Here is a 19,720-nt window from a genome sequence, read left to right as displayed (position 1 = left end):
TGCAAATGTACCAAACACAAGAAGCCTAGAAATTATACGTTACCACAAGCGTGTCAAACCTGCAGCTCTCACAAAGTTCAGTTGTGGTTCTCAACTGACAGGACTGTGATATCAGTTAGTGCTCAGAACGTGATACCGGATTCATTCTTTTTAATGCTACAGGTTCCTATAAATGTAAGGAGTCTTCAAGCTGATTTGCTATCAACAGCCACCGCGTCCCCCCCCAACCCCAATAAAAATAAAAGTGGTTCAGTGGTACTGATTATCAGCTTTATTATGCCAAAAGAGTAATAATGAGGCCCGGGTTAATAGGTCAGCATGTAGCCAGAAACGACTGGAATCCATCTGCAAATAGTATGCACACAGTTGCAGAACATACATTATATAACATCTTTAATTACAATCCCAAAGTAATTCATTGCAAAATCCTTGTTTTTACTTCAGGCCTGATCATTTTTAGGCATCATAGAATATCAGGGTTGGAAGGGACCCCAGAAGGTCATGTAGTCCAACCCCCGTTGGACAATGGGGAGACAGAGTGCCAACTAGTAGCTGAATCTCTGGAGAATGCCACCACATAGGACCTAGTTAAACACAACGCTCAGAGGCACCTTACATGCTCTAAGTGCATCCATAAAATGAATTTGGCAAGGTATGCAAGGAAGTACATCAAGCATCAGGAAAAAGTTGAAGATGTCAGGACAAGTGCCAACTGTGAGTGAGAATTGCCTTATACACGGTCCCATGGCATATGGTTCAAGAACACTTGTTTCTTCTGCAGGAAGCCAGAAGCCATTCAAAAAGCAGTTTCAACACATGAGACAGGCGAGAAACTGTATGAAGCAGTCACTCTTCACTTTACTTTCCATGCAGTGTTTTTGCTAAGTGAGTGCATTGATCCAGAGGACATGCACACACGACATGGCTTGTAACATCGCATGCTACACCAAGAATGCACATAATGTGTTGCACCAAAAGGTGAAAGCAACAGAAGCAAATACTGCTTTTACTCCTGCAGACCTTGTGACTGATATTTGAAGTCATTTCTCAAAAAGTACAGAACTTGCAAGGCCAGTTCCACACATCTAGTGTACATTCTGCTCTCAACGACCTATTGCGCATGATGGAGAGAGGGAATATCACAGAACGGAGCAAGCAAATCGATGAGGTTGAATTGACGACAAAGCCAACGTCTGGGATGGTGCGGCGATACATGAAGATGGTTGAGTCTTTGCTGCACTTTATTCGGTCAGGATGGCTAATTGGAATTTGCACCTCGCAGCACTAAACTTCATGAAATATTTTTTGGTTTAAACAACTAAACTGTGATGATTTCCTGGTACCTCGCTGAAATAAGAGGTGTAGAAAAGTCTGACCCGGATATATGGGAGGAATTTTGAAATGGAAAATTTGTTAAAAGGTCACCCCAGTTCCTTTCTGTGCACTTGGTTCAGATGAAGCCCTAGAACATGAAAACAGGGCAATGCCGGGACGGGGGAGTTGGTGGGCATAACACAGCATCCAAATGCTCTTTCCCGGTATTTACTGACAACCCCAGAACTCGTTCGAATTTTGAAAAAACATGAAGCATGGCTGTGATGACTTCCTCAGAAGTAACCAAACACCATCTAGACTCTTTAGGTGCTGTTCATTACTAAGGCTACTGTTCCATGCAGCCATCATCATCAGATACAGTTATAAGCAATGTACAACATCCTTTTAACATGAACAAAGGATCAACATCTCCGGCTCTGAAAACAAATACCTCCAATCTGCCTTGACATTTAGGTAGCAGTGGGGAACTTATGGCAACCGAATGCAGCCCTTTGTTATGACTTATTATTCAGTCGGACTCTTTCCTGGTGATGTTCAGCATTTTGTGTTCTCACTGTTTTGCTTCATTCCTTTGGGAAACTGACAAGACTGTGGGGAACTTGACAAGACAAGGCAGAGAGCTCTACAATGGCACTAAAAATTGGACTATGTACATTTTAACTGAACAATGCATAAGGTAGCCATTACCCTCTCTGCATCAGTTTCCCTCAAAACCCACTTGTGCTGTGATACTTTAAAAAGGGAGCCAACTAATGATTTTTGTGTTGAGGGATAGCTGATATTTAGAAAGCAAAAAACACGAAAATGGTTGAGAACCATCAAGGTATGCATGCAGCTAACCTGAGTTACCATGTGCTTTTACTGTGGGTACTCATCTTTCCTCCTCCTATTTGTGGCTTCAACAAGTGAACTGGCATCTGAACATTAAGATAGCATGCTCTTTGAGCAAGGATTGTGTTTTCATATGTGTTTGTACAAAGCTGAATGGAATCCCAATCCTGACTATGACTTTTGGGTGCAACCTCACAACAGGTAATGAAAACCAGCTTTGTGTCCACTGGAGAAACCAGAAGTATCTAAACAGACTTTGCTTTTAAACGGTACATTGCTAGGCAAATCGAGAAACATGATCTCCTTCTACCCCTCGCTCAATGATTTTAAAAGTTAAATTAGTCCTAATTTTCTTCTAGGAATGTTAATTGAAGTATCACACTTCGATCATTTGATTAGAAAAGCGAATTCATTGCATTTTGCAGATTTGCTCAGAAGAACAAGCATGAACCAATCAGGCCATTCAGGGGGATTTGTGTGACTATGTTAATTAGACAACAGACCTGATTGTCCATTGACCTAGACCTTGGGCAGTCATTTACACCAGTGAAAAGTGGGTACAAAATGCTACCACATCTGAATAGCAGCATTCTACACCCACGTTTTTCTAGTATAAATGACAGCACGAGGTGAAAGACACAGAGAATCAAACCTTACGTCCCCATCAGTATATATTTTTGGATACCCAGCAGGATACATTTTACTGTCTTTGCAACACCACATTTAATTCCCTGTCCACCCCCAAAATACCAACAGGTTAATCAGCGTTGCCACATGGAGAGAGACACACTAATTGCCCAATAAGCCAGCAGGCAAACTCATCAGCCAGGGGAGGTAGAATAAATCTCCCAACCCCCATCCAGTTCATGTCCCTTTTCTTGAGGGCTGGTTTTTATTGTTAAGACACACAACCCCAACCCCACCCCAAAATACAGGGTAACAAAGGCTTTTCCTCCCACTTTCCGCCAGATAGGAAGGGAGACGGACACCTTACCTGGTTATCCCGTGGGACTCATGCCACATCTCTGGGAGGAATTTCCCTCAAGGTCTCTTACCTCAACCCTCACCTTTCCCTGACTGAGCTAGGAGCTCTCCTTTATGTAGTCTCCAGCTGGCAGACATGATAATCAGCTGACCCTTTATCAATCCGTGGAGAATACAACTCCCAGCATCCTTTACTAGAAGGTCAGACCTTGAAATAGGGCATTGAAATGTGTGCATATGCCCAAAGGCCAGCAACCTGTTATATGCCTCAAATAATTTAACTCTATTTTTTGTGTAGCCCTGTAATATGGAACTACCTTATCTGAACCCCAACCCCACACTGCACTACAAAGTTTAGCAACATTCGCTCAGACTGGAATGTTAGAGACCATGTTATAGGGGGCGGGGGGTGTCTCCCTACACACACACACGATTTATGACGACAATGCTGACAAGAAAAGACCCAAGCTTTGTAATGCGAGGATTTCTTTTCAAGTCTGGAAGGTTTTAATTCAGACAGTTTACACTATGTTCTCAACAAGTCTAAAGCAAAAATTTACAGCCATTTTGTATCTTAGTTTTTCAAACAGCTGAACAGAATTTCAGCCAATATATTTTCTTCAGATTCATTAGCCTTTTGTGATATATTCTACATAGTGGCAGCTTGGATTCTGTTCACAAACAGCAGACATCTAACATAATAACACACAATTCCTGTTACACAGTTCATTTTAAATTAAGTTTGATGCAGCAGCCAACTCGGATTAGAGATTCCAGGTTTTCGGACAGAACGCACTTACTACTTAGCTCACACTAGTTAACGGATACATCACGTATAGTACGTAACAAAACAGTGCTATTCAATATCACAGAATTACAAAAAAGGTAGATTTTCTAATATATAGACATTTTCCACTGTACAGGAACCTGTACATGATAGCACTTTCCAGGGCTTTAACAAAAGCATACATTACAGATGTTGATATCCTATGCAGTGCAAATTATATTGTATGCAACATGGACAATAGTGCACTTTAACAGATTGCCACATTCAAACGTTAGATCAATAATACAATCAAAATATCTGTCTATTGAAAGTACATATTCCCTTTGTGGTCACTATGCTGTGCAAGTTCATTCTATTTTTGGTAAACGGCAACATGTGTCCCCATCAAGTTTCTATACTTCCTTGAGGTTTAGGAGCACTAGGTCCAGCTTGTTAATTACATTTATAACTCTCTCTATATACACATATGTATGTACAAAAGAAAATTGAAGCAGGTGTCTTGGCAACAAACAGCACAAGGCCCTGCCAGGCTGAAGAACCAAGCTTGGTTATTATCACACAATGCTTACAGCTCAGGTCCAACCTGAAGGCAAGTGACTATCTGCACCAAGCAGCACTTCAGGTCTCTCATGGGGCAACACAGGTGTATGTAACTGGGCATAGCTTGTGCCACCCTCCCAAAGGAAGGGTGCTACGTTGCTGATTGTAAACATTTAATATGGGAGTAATCCTCGTGGCCCCAGAATAAAGATACAAGTGGGAGAAGAAGCGGAGGACCCCAGCCTGGATTATCTGTGGTCAGCCCACCCAACACCTGGAAGGTGATAGAGAGGTGAAGATGACTACTAGAGGGGAATTTGATATAGGGGATATTAGACCACTAAGAACACACATGCTGTTGGGGTTTGATCTTGCAAGGTATGGAGAACTCTGGGCCCTGATCCAGCAATCCTGCAAGGTGCAGAGCATGATCCCACCCAATTCCTCAATTTAAAGGGAATGGGGAAGGTGTCCATTTGGAAGAAAAATAATTATCCACCTCCCTTGATTTTTTTTTTTCCTGCTGTGAACAAAAATGGAAATATAACAGCTGAAACAATGGGAATAATAAAAGCAATCAGTGCTATCAACAGTATTGTGGTTGTGATCCAAACTAATACTAAATAGAGGGAAACACTCATGTCATCTGGGGTGAACGCAGTTCAGTAGCACAAGGTCAGGAGGAAACGCCAGCCTCACGTGAGCTCTCTCTGCCTTTTGTTAGCGGTCACAGCTGGCTACCCAAAAGATGCATGCAGTTTGCACGAGAAACTGGAACCACCATGCACTGAGGCCAGAAAGTCTCTTTCCTGCTGTCTTATATATCATTGCTACATTTGGAAGTTACAAAACCTTTAAAAAATGTGTTTTATGGATAGTCTATTATGGAGCTGAATAATCTCTTCTGAGCCATTCCAATATGGCTGGTAATTACATATTTCAGACTCATGATAACCATAGTAACAAAATTTTGAAAGTATTTGTTAAAAATAATGTAGCTGGGCAGGTACAGTGAACTGAGCCAGGGCTTTAAAGAGCAGCTAGTGATTTTGGGGGGGGTCCATATTTGATACATGTGAAAGGGTCTGGACTTTTGAGGGCTGTCTCAGAACTTCTGAAAACCCTTCTACATGTCACCAACAGGCACTCGAGGTCACTAGTCATTACAGGAAAAACCAGGGCCCTGCATGTCTTAAGTTTTAGGATCCAAGGTGCCCTCCCACTCCCTCAAAAACATTTCAAAAATGTTTAACGTGAGAATCCGAACATACGTCCCCACCTGGAAAGCCATTTTACTTAAAAAAGCACCTTTAAAACAAAAATAGTATGTATTTTTATCTTTCATTACCCTGTTAGATAAAAAGCAGCCATGCTAGTGTTTGCAATAAAATGAGATCATTTTGGGACTAAATTTAGATCAGCCCACAGCAGAATGTTTTAGAAAAAGGATTTTTATAATAAAAGGCAGCACAGTGGTATTTAAAGGTCACTCACTGTCAAGTAATATAGAAAATATTTTAAATCCTTGATGAAGAACATATTTAGAAACTAGGATTTTCTGCAGATTACATTCTTAAAGTAGTTTAAGCCTTCACCATTCACATATGTCGATTATGCAAGTGATTGGGGTTTTTTTTTTTTTGTTTTTTTTTTAAAAACACCAGTCAATTCACTTTAAGAACAAAAATACTGTAAAATATTGAGTTAAACACAAAGCGCGCACCCTAGAATGTGCCACATTGGTCTAATTCTACGCCTGTTGTCTTCACTGGGAAGAAAATTAGGCAGATGTGGAACACTTTAAAAACAAAAACAAACACCCAGCCTCATTGTCCGATTAAATTCAAATCTCCTACTCTTTTGCCTTGGCCAGTAGTTGTGTTTGGTTTATTTCTTGTAATGATCAATTATGGACTTGGCAGTTTTGAAGTTTATAAGCTTTTTAAAAAAAATAAAACACACACAATCATTTTAAGCCTCCATTCCAAACAGCCTCCAGTACCAGCTCCAAAGGGAACACATTATACCTTACTAGGAACATTTTTCCATCTGTACATCTCAACAGTAGTGATGGGGTAATTGTGGCTTAAAGTCACAAAACCAAACAAAATCGGAAGTTATACGTTCACGTTCGGGGCTTGTTTTCCAGCTAAGACTAATGTGACTGGTCGCTGTCCACTCAAAACGTTCTTAAGCCTTCATTGTTAAGGGACTTGTCTAGTTGCCCCATTTGACAGCACTTGCTTTAAACAGTCCAGGCAGGGAGTTTTGGGGATGAGTGCAGCAAAAAGCAGGGAATAATTAAACTATGCTTGCTACAGATCTCAGTTAAGGAAGCCACCTTAAAGCCAGATTGATGTCAAGTTGTGCTATAAGCAAACTGGCGAACGCTTGCCACTGCCGTCCCCATGGACCAACTGGACAGAAAACAGCCTTCCTTGCGGCTGATGCTCAGATGCTCCTGGGCCCTGCAGCGAGCAATACATATTACTTCCTGTAGTAAAGGCTATGACATGGCGCATAAAGCAGCCTGCAGCTGCTCCTTTGCCAGGGGCTGGACCTGAGATCCATCCCATCTGATCACCATATACGACAATGCCTCTTGGGAATGACTTGAGGGAATTCTAGGAGCATCCTCAGCTGGTCTCCTACATCCCAACAATGTTTTCAGTCAGCCGGGCCCACATACTAGGTTACTAGGCTCCTCCCTGACTTATCACTCTCTTCTAGAGGTGCTTAGCCAGGGAGAGGAGGAGGAGGAAAGGATCCCTGTGGGTCGGAGAGACTGCCCTCCACTTCCCTTAGGGGAAAATAATTGTCCTCTGACAAACACCAAGCTGTGTGGAATCAAGTGGAACTGTCTAGGTAAGTTAAATAATACTCAAGGCCTAGCCTTGACTGTCCCTTTAAAAAGGTGGAAAAAGTGAAAAATGTTGATGAAAGCACAGACTAACCACAGAAATGCAGAAAGTAGCCACAGTAATCAAACATTTTTAACATGGAGAATCGGACACTGCAAGCAGTTTTTTAGCAGCTATAAATTGTAATCGATAACACATTTCTAAGACGTTGCTGGACCACATTCAACTCCAATTTTTGCCAAAGGCCTAGCAGAAGTATGCAAGACAAAAATACATCTGGAGCAAAGTGGGTGTTTTTAAAAGGATGCCTGGGGATTTTTGCACCTTAGCATCACAATGAATCAGTTCAAACCTTTAAAAAAGGCCAGTGCAATCAGAACTTCCAAAGAGGGCCATGTGCTATAGTTACTAGTTTAATCACGAACAAATGAATGCCTCTGCTAGCTATTTGCCCTGTTTGTTTTCCAGGTGGGATATGAATAGTTGTTATCCCTTTGGAGATACTTGCCCATGACACACAGAGACAATGCAGAGAGCCTGGCAGAACAATCCTTACGACTTCTATACTGCATACAAAATTCTCACCCCGTTTCTGTTTCAAGTAGTCCCACCAAGCCAATTCCGGTTCCTTAATTCAAACACTACATGCTTATCTGTCAAGTGTACAGGAGGTTTCATCAAACTGCCAGAAACTGGAGGCAGTTTATACCACTTTTGCGTCCTCACACTGCCTTTCTGGATAAAAGGAACACAGAATATATGAAACGCAACATCAGAACCAACCCAAAAATAAGCATCACTGAACACAACACTGCCTTAACTAATCTCAAAAAAGGCACCTTAGACAAAAATGCCTTCACCGACCACTTGGAAAAATATTTAATACTCTTACAAATGAGTGTTTAGAGGTCAAAAAAGGTCCTCAACTTAAACATAACGCATCCATCTCCTATCCTGGCCTGTACAAACTTTGACAGAGGTAAGAGACAAAGCTTATGCTGAAACTGTACACAATTTATTAAAGACAGCAACGGTCAAGAGAGAACACCATGCTGAACAGTGCACTTCCCCTGTAAACAGAAAACACAAGAGACCCATCCCAAACGGAAGAGATGTAGATAGTGTAAAGTGAGGGTTTCAGCAGTGAAGGGTTGAGGAGCAATTGCACCAGAGGGTTCTGCAACACATGCACATTCTCTGTTTAGTCTTTAGTGTAAAGGTGAGTTGAAAGGAAAGACCTGGTGTCCAAAGCCTTGCAAGATCTCAGGAGCTTTCCTGCATCCCGTCATCTGTTTCCAGTTCTGCTAACTGCCTCCTCAGTGCATTGACTTTTGCCTGAAGTTCCTTGTTGTACTCTATGATGTTGTTCATTTCTTCATAGGCTTCGTCCAGAAACTTGGAGGACCTATTCCAACGGAGAAAGACACCTAAAGCCCCAAAGAGAGGGGGAAAGTCAGAATGGACTAGCATCACCAGGAGGAAACTGCTAGTTAGTGAAGATTCATACAGTGCTTTACAAATGCAGAGTGCTATGACCAACATCAGAATTCTTAAGGACTTACCTAAACAATGCTTTGAAATATAGACAATAACCACAACATGTTCACTATTTCTCTTTTTTTTAAAAAAAAGAGTGGTTAGAGAGATATAGACTTTGGCTTTCCACGTAGCCTAGTCTGACAGGTCAATATTCAGTCTCCACCTTGGACTGATTCCACCCCTCTCACTTCAGTTTAGTGCTAACGTAAATCTTGGATGGGATCATAGATTCACATTCAGGAGTTTATACATCTAGAGGACTGAATCATGACTCTGTAGCCTTGGGAATGCTTGGGTGGGTGGGAAGGATAAGAGGAAAGGAGAGGGAGCATTCACCTTAGAAATATGTAAGTAACTTAGGTTGCACTAACTGTCCAAAAAGGCTCAGTCTGATGCCCTTGGGTAAGAACTTTCAGAGCACCTGAAGTGCCTAAGAAGTGGTAGGAGGTGGCACCATGTCTCCTGGGGTGGTGGGTACTGTAAGTCATTCGTAATGATTGATTTCAATGGGAGTTGGATCATGCCCTTAGATGTCAAGTTGTAGGATGAGTGGACAATTAGGAGAATGTCTGTTAGCACAAAAATACACAATACAAAAGAAGCCTGATTTACCTTCCCAAAGCTGCAGGCTCTGTGGTGCGACAGAAGGCCAGATGACGAGACTGTTGGCCTCAAACAGAGGATTCTTGAATTTGCTCAGTTCTTGAGGCCGATTCACCCAAGACCACAAAGACATAGTCTTCTGTGGCAGCTTCAGTTTACACCTGGGACAGACCAATATTATTACTGAATTGTCTTTTGTCTTCAAAACTGCGCATTCTCATTTGCGTTAATCAGGTAAATCCCTGGGAACTAAAATATCTGCAAGTCTTCCACATGCTGTGAGTGCTGAGGGACTGTGATAACTCAGATTGTTAATGAAGAGAGGTCCAAGACAGTGAAATGATACTGAAAAGTCATACTTGTACGCCAAGTTATTTCATTCTGGAGGGACAATTTCATGTAATTCAAAACAAGAGGGGAGAGAAGAGAGCTCATTTATGAGTGGGTGTAGAAATCAGCCATCTTCACTTATGAACAACCTGATTCCATGAAATAAGTTTGACAATCATATTTGCTCTCTTTGCTGTTTGCTACCACAATGGAGCGGAGGGAGGGTGGGCGGGTGGGTCTGCAGATTCTGCATCACAGTGCAATTCTCAGTGTAAGTGAAAGTAAGGTTACTACTAGAACTGTGTATAGGGTCCCTCTTGTGGCAGGACATACCAAAGCACAAGCTATCTGACAGAGGTCGTTCAACAAGTGAAAGCTTTCACAGTTTACACAGAGCATGACCCTATCCTGGGTGATCATATGTGCCTCTCTGCCAGGACTTAGTTTAGTAAAGGGGCTTGGGACAGTTTGCATGCCAGAGGCTATATAAATTAAAGCAACTGACTACATCCTCCACTTTGCAGGCTGAAGAGATGGTCCAGTGGTTCAGGCTGGGTTCAGCTGTCTGCTCTATTACAGGCTGCCTGTCAAGTCACTTAGGTCTGGATGCACAAGAGTTGTCAGGCGCTGAGAGCTCAGTGTCACAGCGCCCACCTTTCAGGCGCCTGTAAAATCACTGCAATTCACAAAGCCCGAGTTAGGTGCCCGGCTTCTAGACACTGAGTGGGGCTAGACAGGCACTTTAGACTGCAATTCACAAAAGCCAGCACTCTGGGTGGTTTTTCACTGGATCCTGGATGAGTGCTTAAACCACCAGGCTACAGAGTTGTTCTCATGCTTGTTCTACTCTCACAAAGAGTCATGGGGGGGGGGGGGGGAGTGGGAGGAGAAGGGGAGAGGGATAAGACAGCACGCACAAGCATGAGAATGACTCTACATTCTGGGGCTTGGAGCACTCCTGTGGGAGACCCAGGATCCAGTCCCCCTGCTCCAATGACTATTTATCCACAGTGCAACAGCTTCAAAAAGAGAGACTTGAGTGGGTCCCACATCAGAATTACCTATAGCCCAATGCTTAGAGCACTTACCTGGGAGGTAGCACATCCTTATCCAAATCCCTTCTCCCCACCAAACAGAGGGAGGACTTGAACCAGGTGTTTCCTGCCACTGCCCAGGTGAGTACCCAAACCACTGGGCTAAAAGTTATGAGGGAGGTCCTGTTCCCTCCACCCCCACACTTGAGGGGGCCAATCCAGTAGGCACCCTCTGAGCACATTGACTGGATGAGGCCCCGCATGTGCCTTAGGCTGAATGCTTGTCTTCCCCTGGTTTGGGAATTGCTCTGGGGCTTAGGCAGGAGACAGGCATTTGGACTTCTAGAGCAAGGCAGTCATGCACATGCCCAGAGGCAGATACAAAGGGAACTTTTAGGGCAAAATCTTAGGTGCTGAGTAAGTTTAGGGGCCTAACAAGTTCAGGGGGAGTTTTGTGCTTTGCGGCGGAGTCTAAAACAGACATAGGTGCCCAATTCCTTTTGTGCATGCAGGCCTCAGCCTCTCCATCTGGAAATGGGGATAACAGCCCTGGCCTACCTCACAGGGGTGTTGTGAGGGAAATCTATTAAAGACTGCATGGTGCTCACATACAATACTAATAGGGACCAGATAAGTATCACAGACAGAACTTCCATTCATTTTAAGGGAAGATGATTGAAAGATCCTGGATTTTTTTAAAACACAGCTGGGTCTTTCAAAACTAGGAGACAGCCATCGGCCACTCTCTCTTTCAAACCAAGAGAATATCTGTAACGGGGCATGGCCTGATTTCCAGGAGCACAGAACGCTTCTCTTCACCAACCTTTCACTTTCGTTGTTGCCCAGAAACGTGCCAAACTGTGAGGCGTAGGCATGTTCGAAGAGCATGATGAGGAAGTGTTCATTGAATTCAAAAGAGCAAGGGAACTGACGGAGGATCTGCCACACACAGTCCAAGAAAAGGAAAAACACGGGGGACTCCCATTTCTGCCTGCTGTTGGAGTAGGCGGACTGAGCACAGCGCTGCTGAAATGGGTGACCAGCCTATAAGCAAGAAACAAAGAACAAGGGGTCATATACAAAGCAATAGGAGGGGTATGTTATAGGAGGAGAAGCACAAGATTACTGCAAAACTATTTCTATCTGTGATACTGTGTCCTACTGCATCGTGTTAATATCTCGGCACTGGCAAGTCACTGTTACGTAACTGCACTTTTCAGTGATACTAGAGGTATGCAAGTAATGTCACGTTTCGTCAGACTACAAGAATATGCACTGAAGAGAATTTAGCAGATTATGAAATGACTGATCATGCAAGAAAAACCGCCTGGCTGAGAACACCAGTTGCAATGAACTACAAAGAGCAGAATTATTTGTTAAATTTACAACCGCAGCAGTATCCTTGACATGGGAGAGGGGCTCAGAAATCCTCACATTATTGAGAGATCCCTCTCAGAGCCAATGGGGAAGGATGGCTAGTGCATAATACTCCATTGACAGAAAGCCAATGGAAGACAGGTATCAAGACATCCAGTAACAGTGTCACTCCGATACAGTGTCCAGCCCAATGGGGTCCAACATGTTTGAGGCCTGAGGGTCTATTACAATACACATATTGAACAACAACTTGTGAGCGCCTCAATCTAGCGACAGCCACACGTACGTTTTTCTTAGCGCTAACTAAACAGTATCTCTCACCTGCAGCCACTCTCTCTCAACAAGAGCCTCAAAGCCACGTATGGTCCTGCACTTTGGATCCAAGATGATCTGAGCCAAAGAAGTTATCTGGAGTGTAGAATCAGTTCCTTCAGTCCCGTGAACTAACACTGATGCTCCTTCCCTGAGAGAAAATTCAAGAGAGAAAGATTAGGAACACAAATATGCAAGATGCAGGTAAACCCAGGCTCTCAGTACACATCAGCATAACTGCAATGGGCTTAGACAACATTAGGTGGCTTATCAACCTTCTTTCCCACTCAAACTCACCCCTATCAGGGGGAGGAAAAAAAAATATTGATACTCTTTCCAGCCCCAGATCACAGCGTCATTTATGCTTCACGTCATTTAAGGATTCAGTAGCATTTCTGGCTACGTGCTTTGGGAATCCAGAACATTTGTGTCACACACAGAAGAGTTCTCCCTGGATCCATCAACTTAGGATCCACCCTATTAAATAGGCAGTATCCAAAGACTGATCTCAACTCCATTAGAAAAGGGATCAGGAGGCTAAGAAGCTCAGTTAGGGCTCTAGGACTCTGCTGGAAAGAACAGGCTACTTGGAAACCTCTTCAGAATCTTAACAAAGGCCCCCTGTCTTCTTGGGTGTTTGCCGAGCATCTAACACTCCTGATGCTCCTTATTAGGGTATTTAGAAGCTACAGCAATACAAAGTAGAACTACAAATGGACGGGGGTAATATGTAAGAGAGGGTTTGCCCTACAAAGGCACAAGAAATATTCTGGTCGATTGCTTAGCTCTGCCTCAGAGCCAAATGTAAGGACTACCACACACCTCTCTGTATAGATGAATCAGAAGACCATAAAGCAAGTGAAAAATCTAAGAAAATTATCGTGAAAGTGGACTAATACTTTACATCAGTGGTCCCCAAACTGTGGGGCATGGCCCCCTAGCAGGGGGGTGCACAGCAGGGCCCAGACTAGACCCCCCCAGGGGGCCGGGAGGGAGCGTCACCCAGCCCCGCATTGCCCCTAGCCACAGCTCCACCTCGCCTCCAGGCCAGCTCCAGCCCCAACCCAGTTCCGGCTCAAAGCCCAGCTCCACTCTTGCCCCCGGCTCCGCTTCCAGCCCAGTTCTGTCCAGCTCCGTCTCTAGCTTCTCCTGCATCCCCAGTTCCGCCCAAGCTCTTCTACTGAGACGACCGTACAGTAATGGAGAGGGGACGCGGACAGACTCCATCATTGGAAAGGGGACGGAGGGGCGAGGACAGGAAAAGTTTGGGAACCACTGCTTTACATACAGCTAAGATTCCATATGCTCTTCCCCCCCAGCTCCCACTGACTTTGCAGAACAGCTAATCCCCCTGCACTCCGTTCTTTTTATGTTCCGATGCCACACCCACCCGAGGGCCCCTGAAAATCACACCAAGCTCCTCCTTCAAATGTCCTGTGGCGTTATTTACAATGGTCTCCTCGCATCTCCCACTCCTGAAACGTGACCAAGTTGGCTCACTTGTGCAAATGCCCTTTCAGCTTTTTTTTTTTTTAAAAAGCTAATTGTAGGTTTATTTGTTCATGTACAGAGGCCCAAATTGAGCTATAAACTGTTTGTAAATAAGAGCAATCCATCAAGCAAGCACCAGTGCTGACACCAATTAATTGCTCTGCTGCTATTACGACTTGTTTTGAAGTAGAAAGCAGAGGCATAAAGATGCAGCCCATGTACATGGCAATGCTTTCATCTAGCATTAGCACAGTGTATCCAAAAGGAACTTGGGCAATACAGCTATGAATAAATTAATCCTTATGTATATTTTTTTCAGTTTGCTTTCCAGTAGTTCCAGGCTGAGAGCAACTTCACTACCATTCTCTTCCCCCCTCTCCCAGTAAATGCAAAAGCGAACTAACATGTCCATGTGCTTCCTGTAGAATGACAAACTAGGACAATATGGTTCTGATCTTGCAACTTTCTTGTCACAAGGATGCAAGAGGATGTATGTAGATCTATCTCCCACCATTCCTTCTAAGGGGATTATACACTTCAGTGCAGCGTCCACTCAAAAGTAGTAACTAGCTTCGGAATAAGGTTGTCCGCACCGAAATCCTGGGTTGTCCCATGCCAACTCCCTATAAACTCAGTCTGCTTCTTTTGACTGCTAGGAGTTATAAATGCTCCATTGCACTCAATGTAAAGGAGAGTTATTGGCCTTCCCCATAATAAAATAAGAAGCAAGTAATTGCCATGGTTTGAGGTTTTTAGTGCAGTCCTTTTATCTCATTGTCCAAGACTCATAGACTCAGACTTTAAGGCCAGAAGAGACCATCATGACCATCGAGTCTGACCTCCTGCATATCACAGGCCACAGAACCTTACCCACCCACTCCTGTAATAGACCCCTAACCTCTGGCCAAGTTACTGAAGTTCTCAGATCTTGATTTAAAGACTTCAAGGTACAAGAATACCCCATTTACTCTAGTTCAAACCAGCAAGTGACCTGTGACCCATGCTGCAGAAAGTGATGAAAACCCACAAGGGTCTCTGCCAATCTGACCTGGGGAAAAATTCCTTTCCAACCCCAAATTTGGTGATCAGTTAGACCATGTGGGCAAGATGCAACAGCCTGACACCTGGGAAAGAATTCTCTGTAGTAATTCAGAGCCCTCCCCATCTAGTGCCCCTTCTCCGACCACTGGAGATATTTGCTAATAGCAATCGTGGATGGGCAATATGCCATTGTAGGCAATCATATCACCCCTCCATAAAAACTTATCCAGCTCAGTCTTGAAACATGTGAGGTTTTTTGCCCCCCACTAATCCCCTGGGAAGGCTGTTCCAGAGCTTCACTCTGATTATTAGAAGCCTTCATCTAATTTAAAGCCTAAACTTGTTGATGGCCAGTTTATATCCATTTGTTCTTGTACCAACATTGGCCCGTACCTTAAAAACTCCTCCCCCTCCCTGGTGTTTATCCCTTTGATATATTGATAGAGAGCAATCATGTCTCCCCCTCAGTCTTTGTTTTGATAGGCTAAACAAGCCAAGCTCCTTAAGTCTCCTCTTGTAAGGCAGGTTTCAGAGTAGCAGCCGTGTTAGTCTGTATTCGCAAAAGGAAAAGGAGGACTTGTGGCACCTTAGAGACGAACCAATTTATTTGAGCATAAGCTTTCGTGAGCTACAGCTCACACATCCGATGAAGTGAGCTGTAGCTCACGAAAGCTTATGCTCAAATAAATTGGTTCGTCTCTAAGGTGCCACAAGTACTCCTTTTCTTCTTGTAAGGCAGGCTCTCCATTACTCTGATCATTCCAATAGCCCTTCTCTGCACCTGTTCCAGTTTGAATTCCTTGCCGGTACATTGAGACATGATGCTGCTAGGTTTATTAAATGCCACATCTCAGTGGTTTCCTGCCATTTTCTTAACCAAATTGAATTACATTTCAGACCACAGATTTGCACAGAGCATGTTTTTTCTGTTTGCAAAGAGGAGACGTAGATCCTCTGCGATGGGAGAAAATAGGCCCCTTCCCAAACAGCTGTGAACAGGCCACTGCTACATTTATTTCTGCTCACCTAGATAACAAATACACCAGAGGAAATTTTTATAAAAGGAAAAAACTTGATGAAGAGAGTGAAAATTTTTTATGAGGAACGACTCAACAAATATATATATATATATATATATATATAGAGAGAGAGAGAGAGAGAGAGAGAGAAAGCTTGGTTAAGTGACAAGTTAGAGTTGTTATGATCCTTTAAAAGAAGGGAGAAAAATTGCTTAGGTTGATAGAAAGTAAATTTGGCTTGAATATCAAAAAAATGGAGATATATTAAACTGTGGGAAAGACTCCAAAGGAAATGATGGAAGCCCCATCGCTTTAGTCATTTAAAATTAGACTGAGTACTGGACTAGCTCAATGGAAAGGATGTTCATAGAGTAAAGAATGTGTACACATTCATGATCGAAACAGGATCAAGTTTAACTGTCCTGTAATATGTTGTCACAACAGTAGTTCTCGTGTGTAAACTCTAGTTTAACTTATTGGCGATATAGGTTAGACTGGGCAAAACATTAGATGACACAGAAAGCAATCTTGACTACATGACCGATTGTCCATCCCTAATTGTTATGATTCCTCATTCATGCTTGTACTAATAAAACCTAGACCTGGCCTATTAGAGAGCTGCTCCTTAATGGTGGTGATGAAATGGTGTCTTGCGTGGAAATAAGCAAGAAAGTATTCAGTAGTAAAATACTGTAGCTGCCTCCGAAAGGAATATTTAACAAGCAGCACCACAGTTAGGATTTACCTGTCAATGCACTGAGCAGCCAGACAAGCCGCAGTTAGTATCTCTTTAATGTGAGTCAGCCAGTTGGAGGCTTCCAGCTTACTAAGCCAACGGTCCATGTTGTGCGATTGATCATTGCAAGCTTCCACAAGTTTGATGAGGCTTTCCTGCAGAATGTTATACCTTTGGGGAAAGCAAAGATTATTTAGCCCATAAGCAATATTACTGAAGCTATTAGACCTTGCTCACTCATCCATAAGATCACCAGTCAAAATACAGATTTAAACACTAATGCTTCAAGAGAGGTTATGGTAAGAAGCATGACTTTAATAAAGCGATATTCTCTTGTTCAACAAATCTGTTCTTATTGTGAAGGAGTCACATTTTAGCATCATGGAAAAATATCAGTGCTTAAACTGGAGCAATTCCACTCCTTAAAAGGCATGTTCTGCTCCGAAATGTCCCGATGAAAAAAACAGCACTGTCTTCCTTAATTTACCTGCACCCTGTGTGTTTTCTGTTATATCCACGGACTTTGCTGACTAAGTAAGTTTTTACTACTTTTTATTCCAGATAAACATGGCTGAATCAATACTGGTATGAAAAAGCTGGATTCCAGTCCGGCACATACTGCAACACACTTACTAACCAAGTTCCAATTGCAAAATCTTTATTATGGGTGCTGCAGAAGACAAAGAGTAGCAAGAAAACAAGTCTTTACTTGTAAATTAAGAAGATGTGATCTGGAGGTCATTGAGAAAAATACAGAACCCCACAGTGCCATTTTTACAGAGTCACTTTCAGACTACAACCGCACTAAGACAGACAGACTGACTATGTACACACAAAGATAAACTGAAAAAACATTTACAGGATCTTATGACTTCCATTTGCAAGACTTAGCAAGCTGCATGCTTTAGGTTGAACTAAATGTTTCTCTTTGATCCTCTTCCTGCTATGATATCTTAAGGCACATTTAAAAGTTACAGATCTACTGACCATAAGACATTTAAATGTCACATGGCCTAATACCTATTGTGAGAGAGAGAGAATGAATGTGGTGGTGGGGAAGTAAGAGGATGGAGGGGTGTGGGGAAGAAGAGAGCATATTACGATTTGATATAAAAGATTTGGTTCCAAGAAATTAATAACCAGAGATAGCAAAATGAACTTGAACCTTTACAATTTTTGTTTAGAAAGGGGCATATAAAGTAAAATGCACCAACACTCAAGCCTGTCTGTAAAACCATCAAGTTCAACTGCTCACAAGAGTTGTAAAAACATGGCAGCAATTCATAAAGGTTCTAGTCACTCCCTTAGTTCTCTAAGGTCATGCCTACCCTGGGGTTTTGGTTTTTTGCTCTCGTGTAGCTATGATAATGGAGATGTACTGATGCAGGGTCCTAAGCCAAGATTCTTAAGAGATCAGCCTTTTGCACTGTGCAGGTGGACTGTGGCCACAAGTGGCCAGCAAGGAATTTCCCTGCCATAGGGCAACTCCCTGCTAGTGTAAAGCTACTGCAGCCAGTTCCTGCACCAGTTAATAGCTCTATACCCCCGACATAAGTTGGGGGAGGGAGTGTAGCTCTGTTATGCCTATCCTCCACTGGTGTAGGATACATTAGGAACCCTGTACCAGTGGTGTGACTCAAAGCAGCTGAGAGGTCTCAAGTCTCACTGACCCAGAGAATCAGGGAACCATAATCAGCTCTCTGATGACTGCCCGCCTACCCCCAGTCTGCTGCACGAAGCAGAGCCCAGGCACAGGTGAGAATCTGGCCCCTGGTGTTTCCAATCAGGGGAAGCCGACACTTTTAATACCAGCAGAGCACATCTACACTGGGGGTTAGCAGTGAGGCAGCTACACTGGTTCAAGAAAACCCAGTTCCTCGAGGCAGCCTGAAAGGGGCTATGGGGTTCCCTGAAGGCCCTCTTATTTCACTTACCTCTCAACAGATTTGTGAATTCGCCTCCACTGAGGATACTGCACTTCCTGCTCAAAGCCGCCTCCTTTGGCTCTGGCCTGCTGAGCAACATTCAGGGAACGGGTATCAATGATGTAGCCACGCTTTCCTGCCCTCAAGGTGGCATTAATAAGCGCTGCATCTTCCTTACACCGTCTCCCATTAGTACCTGTGAGAGGCTGGCTGCTCCGCATCATTACCTAGGAGAAAAAACAAAGCATCAGCTGTTAGAGACGGGGAGATCCATTAGATTGTCTAGTCTGGGCCCCTGCCAGTGGTGTATTCTAGGGAGCAATCCATCTGCTAGTGCTTCGGCCAGTTTAATTCTACACATTGTTAAAGGAAAGTGGAAGCCCTGTTCGTTAACATCACTGCAGGGATGGAACTGTTTAACTGCTTATTTCAGCCTTCAAATACCTCTTCCAGTAACTTCAGGATCCAAGTCAAAATTGCCCCTTTAGTTCCTCCAGGGACTTGCACCAGACTTCTCTCCTCACTGTCCTTCCCACTCTCTTATCCTCTTAGCATTTACCTGGATAGTCCGGCTGTTGAAGTGGCCACAGAGCTGTCTTTGGTAGAGTCTGCTATTTGAAAAAGCCTGCCCATATCACTCTACCTTTCTTCCCATTTCAGCTGCAAACCCTTGATTTCCCCTTGCATGCAACTGCACCCTTCAGTTTCTTCCTGTCTTTTTCATTACCCTTATGATTTCTAGCTTCTTAAAAAGTTATTATTCTGCAGGCCACTTTGCAGTAGAAAGATCCTCACACGGCCTCCTCAGCTTTCAGTTCATGATTCCCAGCCCCTCACTTTCACAACCTCTGACCCCAGATTCCTGCTGAAACTTCTTAATGGACAAACATTTGAAGGAGGGTTTTATTTTTAACCTATAACCAATACTGTTTTATAACATTTTAGTCAGCTATGTAATACAAACATGTTCCCTAG

The 19,720-nt window shown here is 43.3% G+C and overlaps 1 protein-coding gene across 1 annotated transcript in view; it reads right to left on the bottom strand.

Moving 5' to 3' along the window:
• Window positions 1–256: 256 nt before the first annotated feature.
• MTMR9 (myotubularin related protein 9) overlaps window positions 257–19,720 on the bottom strand; it is a 33,525-nt gene continuing 14,061 nt past the window's right edge. Inside the window, exons 5-10 of the mRNA XM_084624576.1 lie at window positions 18,755–18,972; window positions 16,830–16,991; window positions 12,543–12,684; window positions 11,668–11,888; window positions 9,490–9,641; window positions 257–8,765 (exon numbers count right to left, since the gene is read on the bottom strand). Of these exons, the coding sequence (XP_084480702.1) occupies window positions 8,602–8,765; window positions 9,490–9,641; window positions 11,668–11,888; window positions 12,543–12,684; window positions 16,830–16,991; window positions 18,755–18,972 (1,059 nt within the window). The 3' untranslated portion in view covers window positions 257–8,601. The remainder of the gene's footprint in view (window positions 8,766–9,489; window positions 9,642–11,667; window positions 11,889–12,542; window positions 12,685–16,829; window positions 16,992–18,754; window positions 18,973–19,720) is intronic.

Source organism: Lepidochelys olivacea (genome assembly GCF_965140295.1).
Source record: "Lepidochelys olivacea isolate rLepOli2 genome assembly, chromosome: 3".
Lineage (NCBI taxonomy): Eukaryota > Metazoa > Chordata > Testudines > Cheloniidae > Lepidochelys > Lepidochelys olivacea.
Note: the sequence above shows the minus strand (reverse complement) of the source record. Positions and strands in the feature narration are given on the sequence as shown.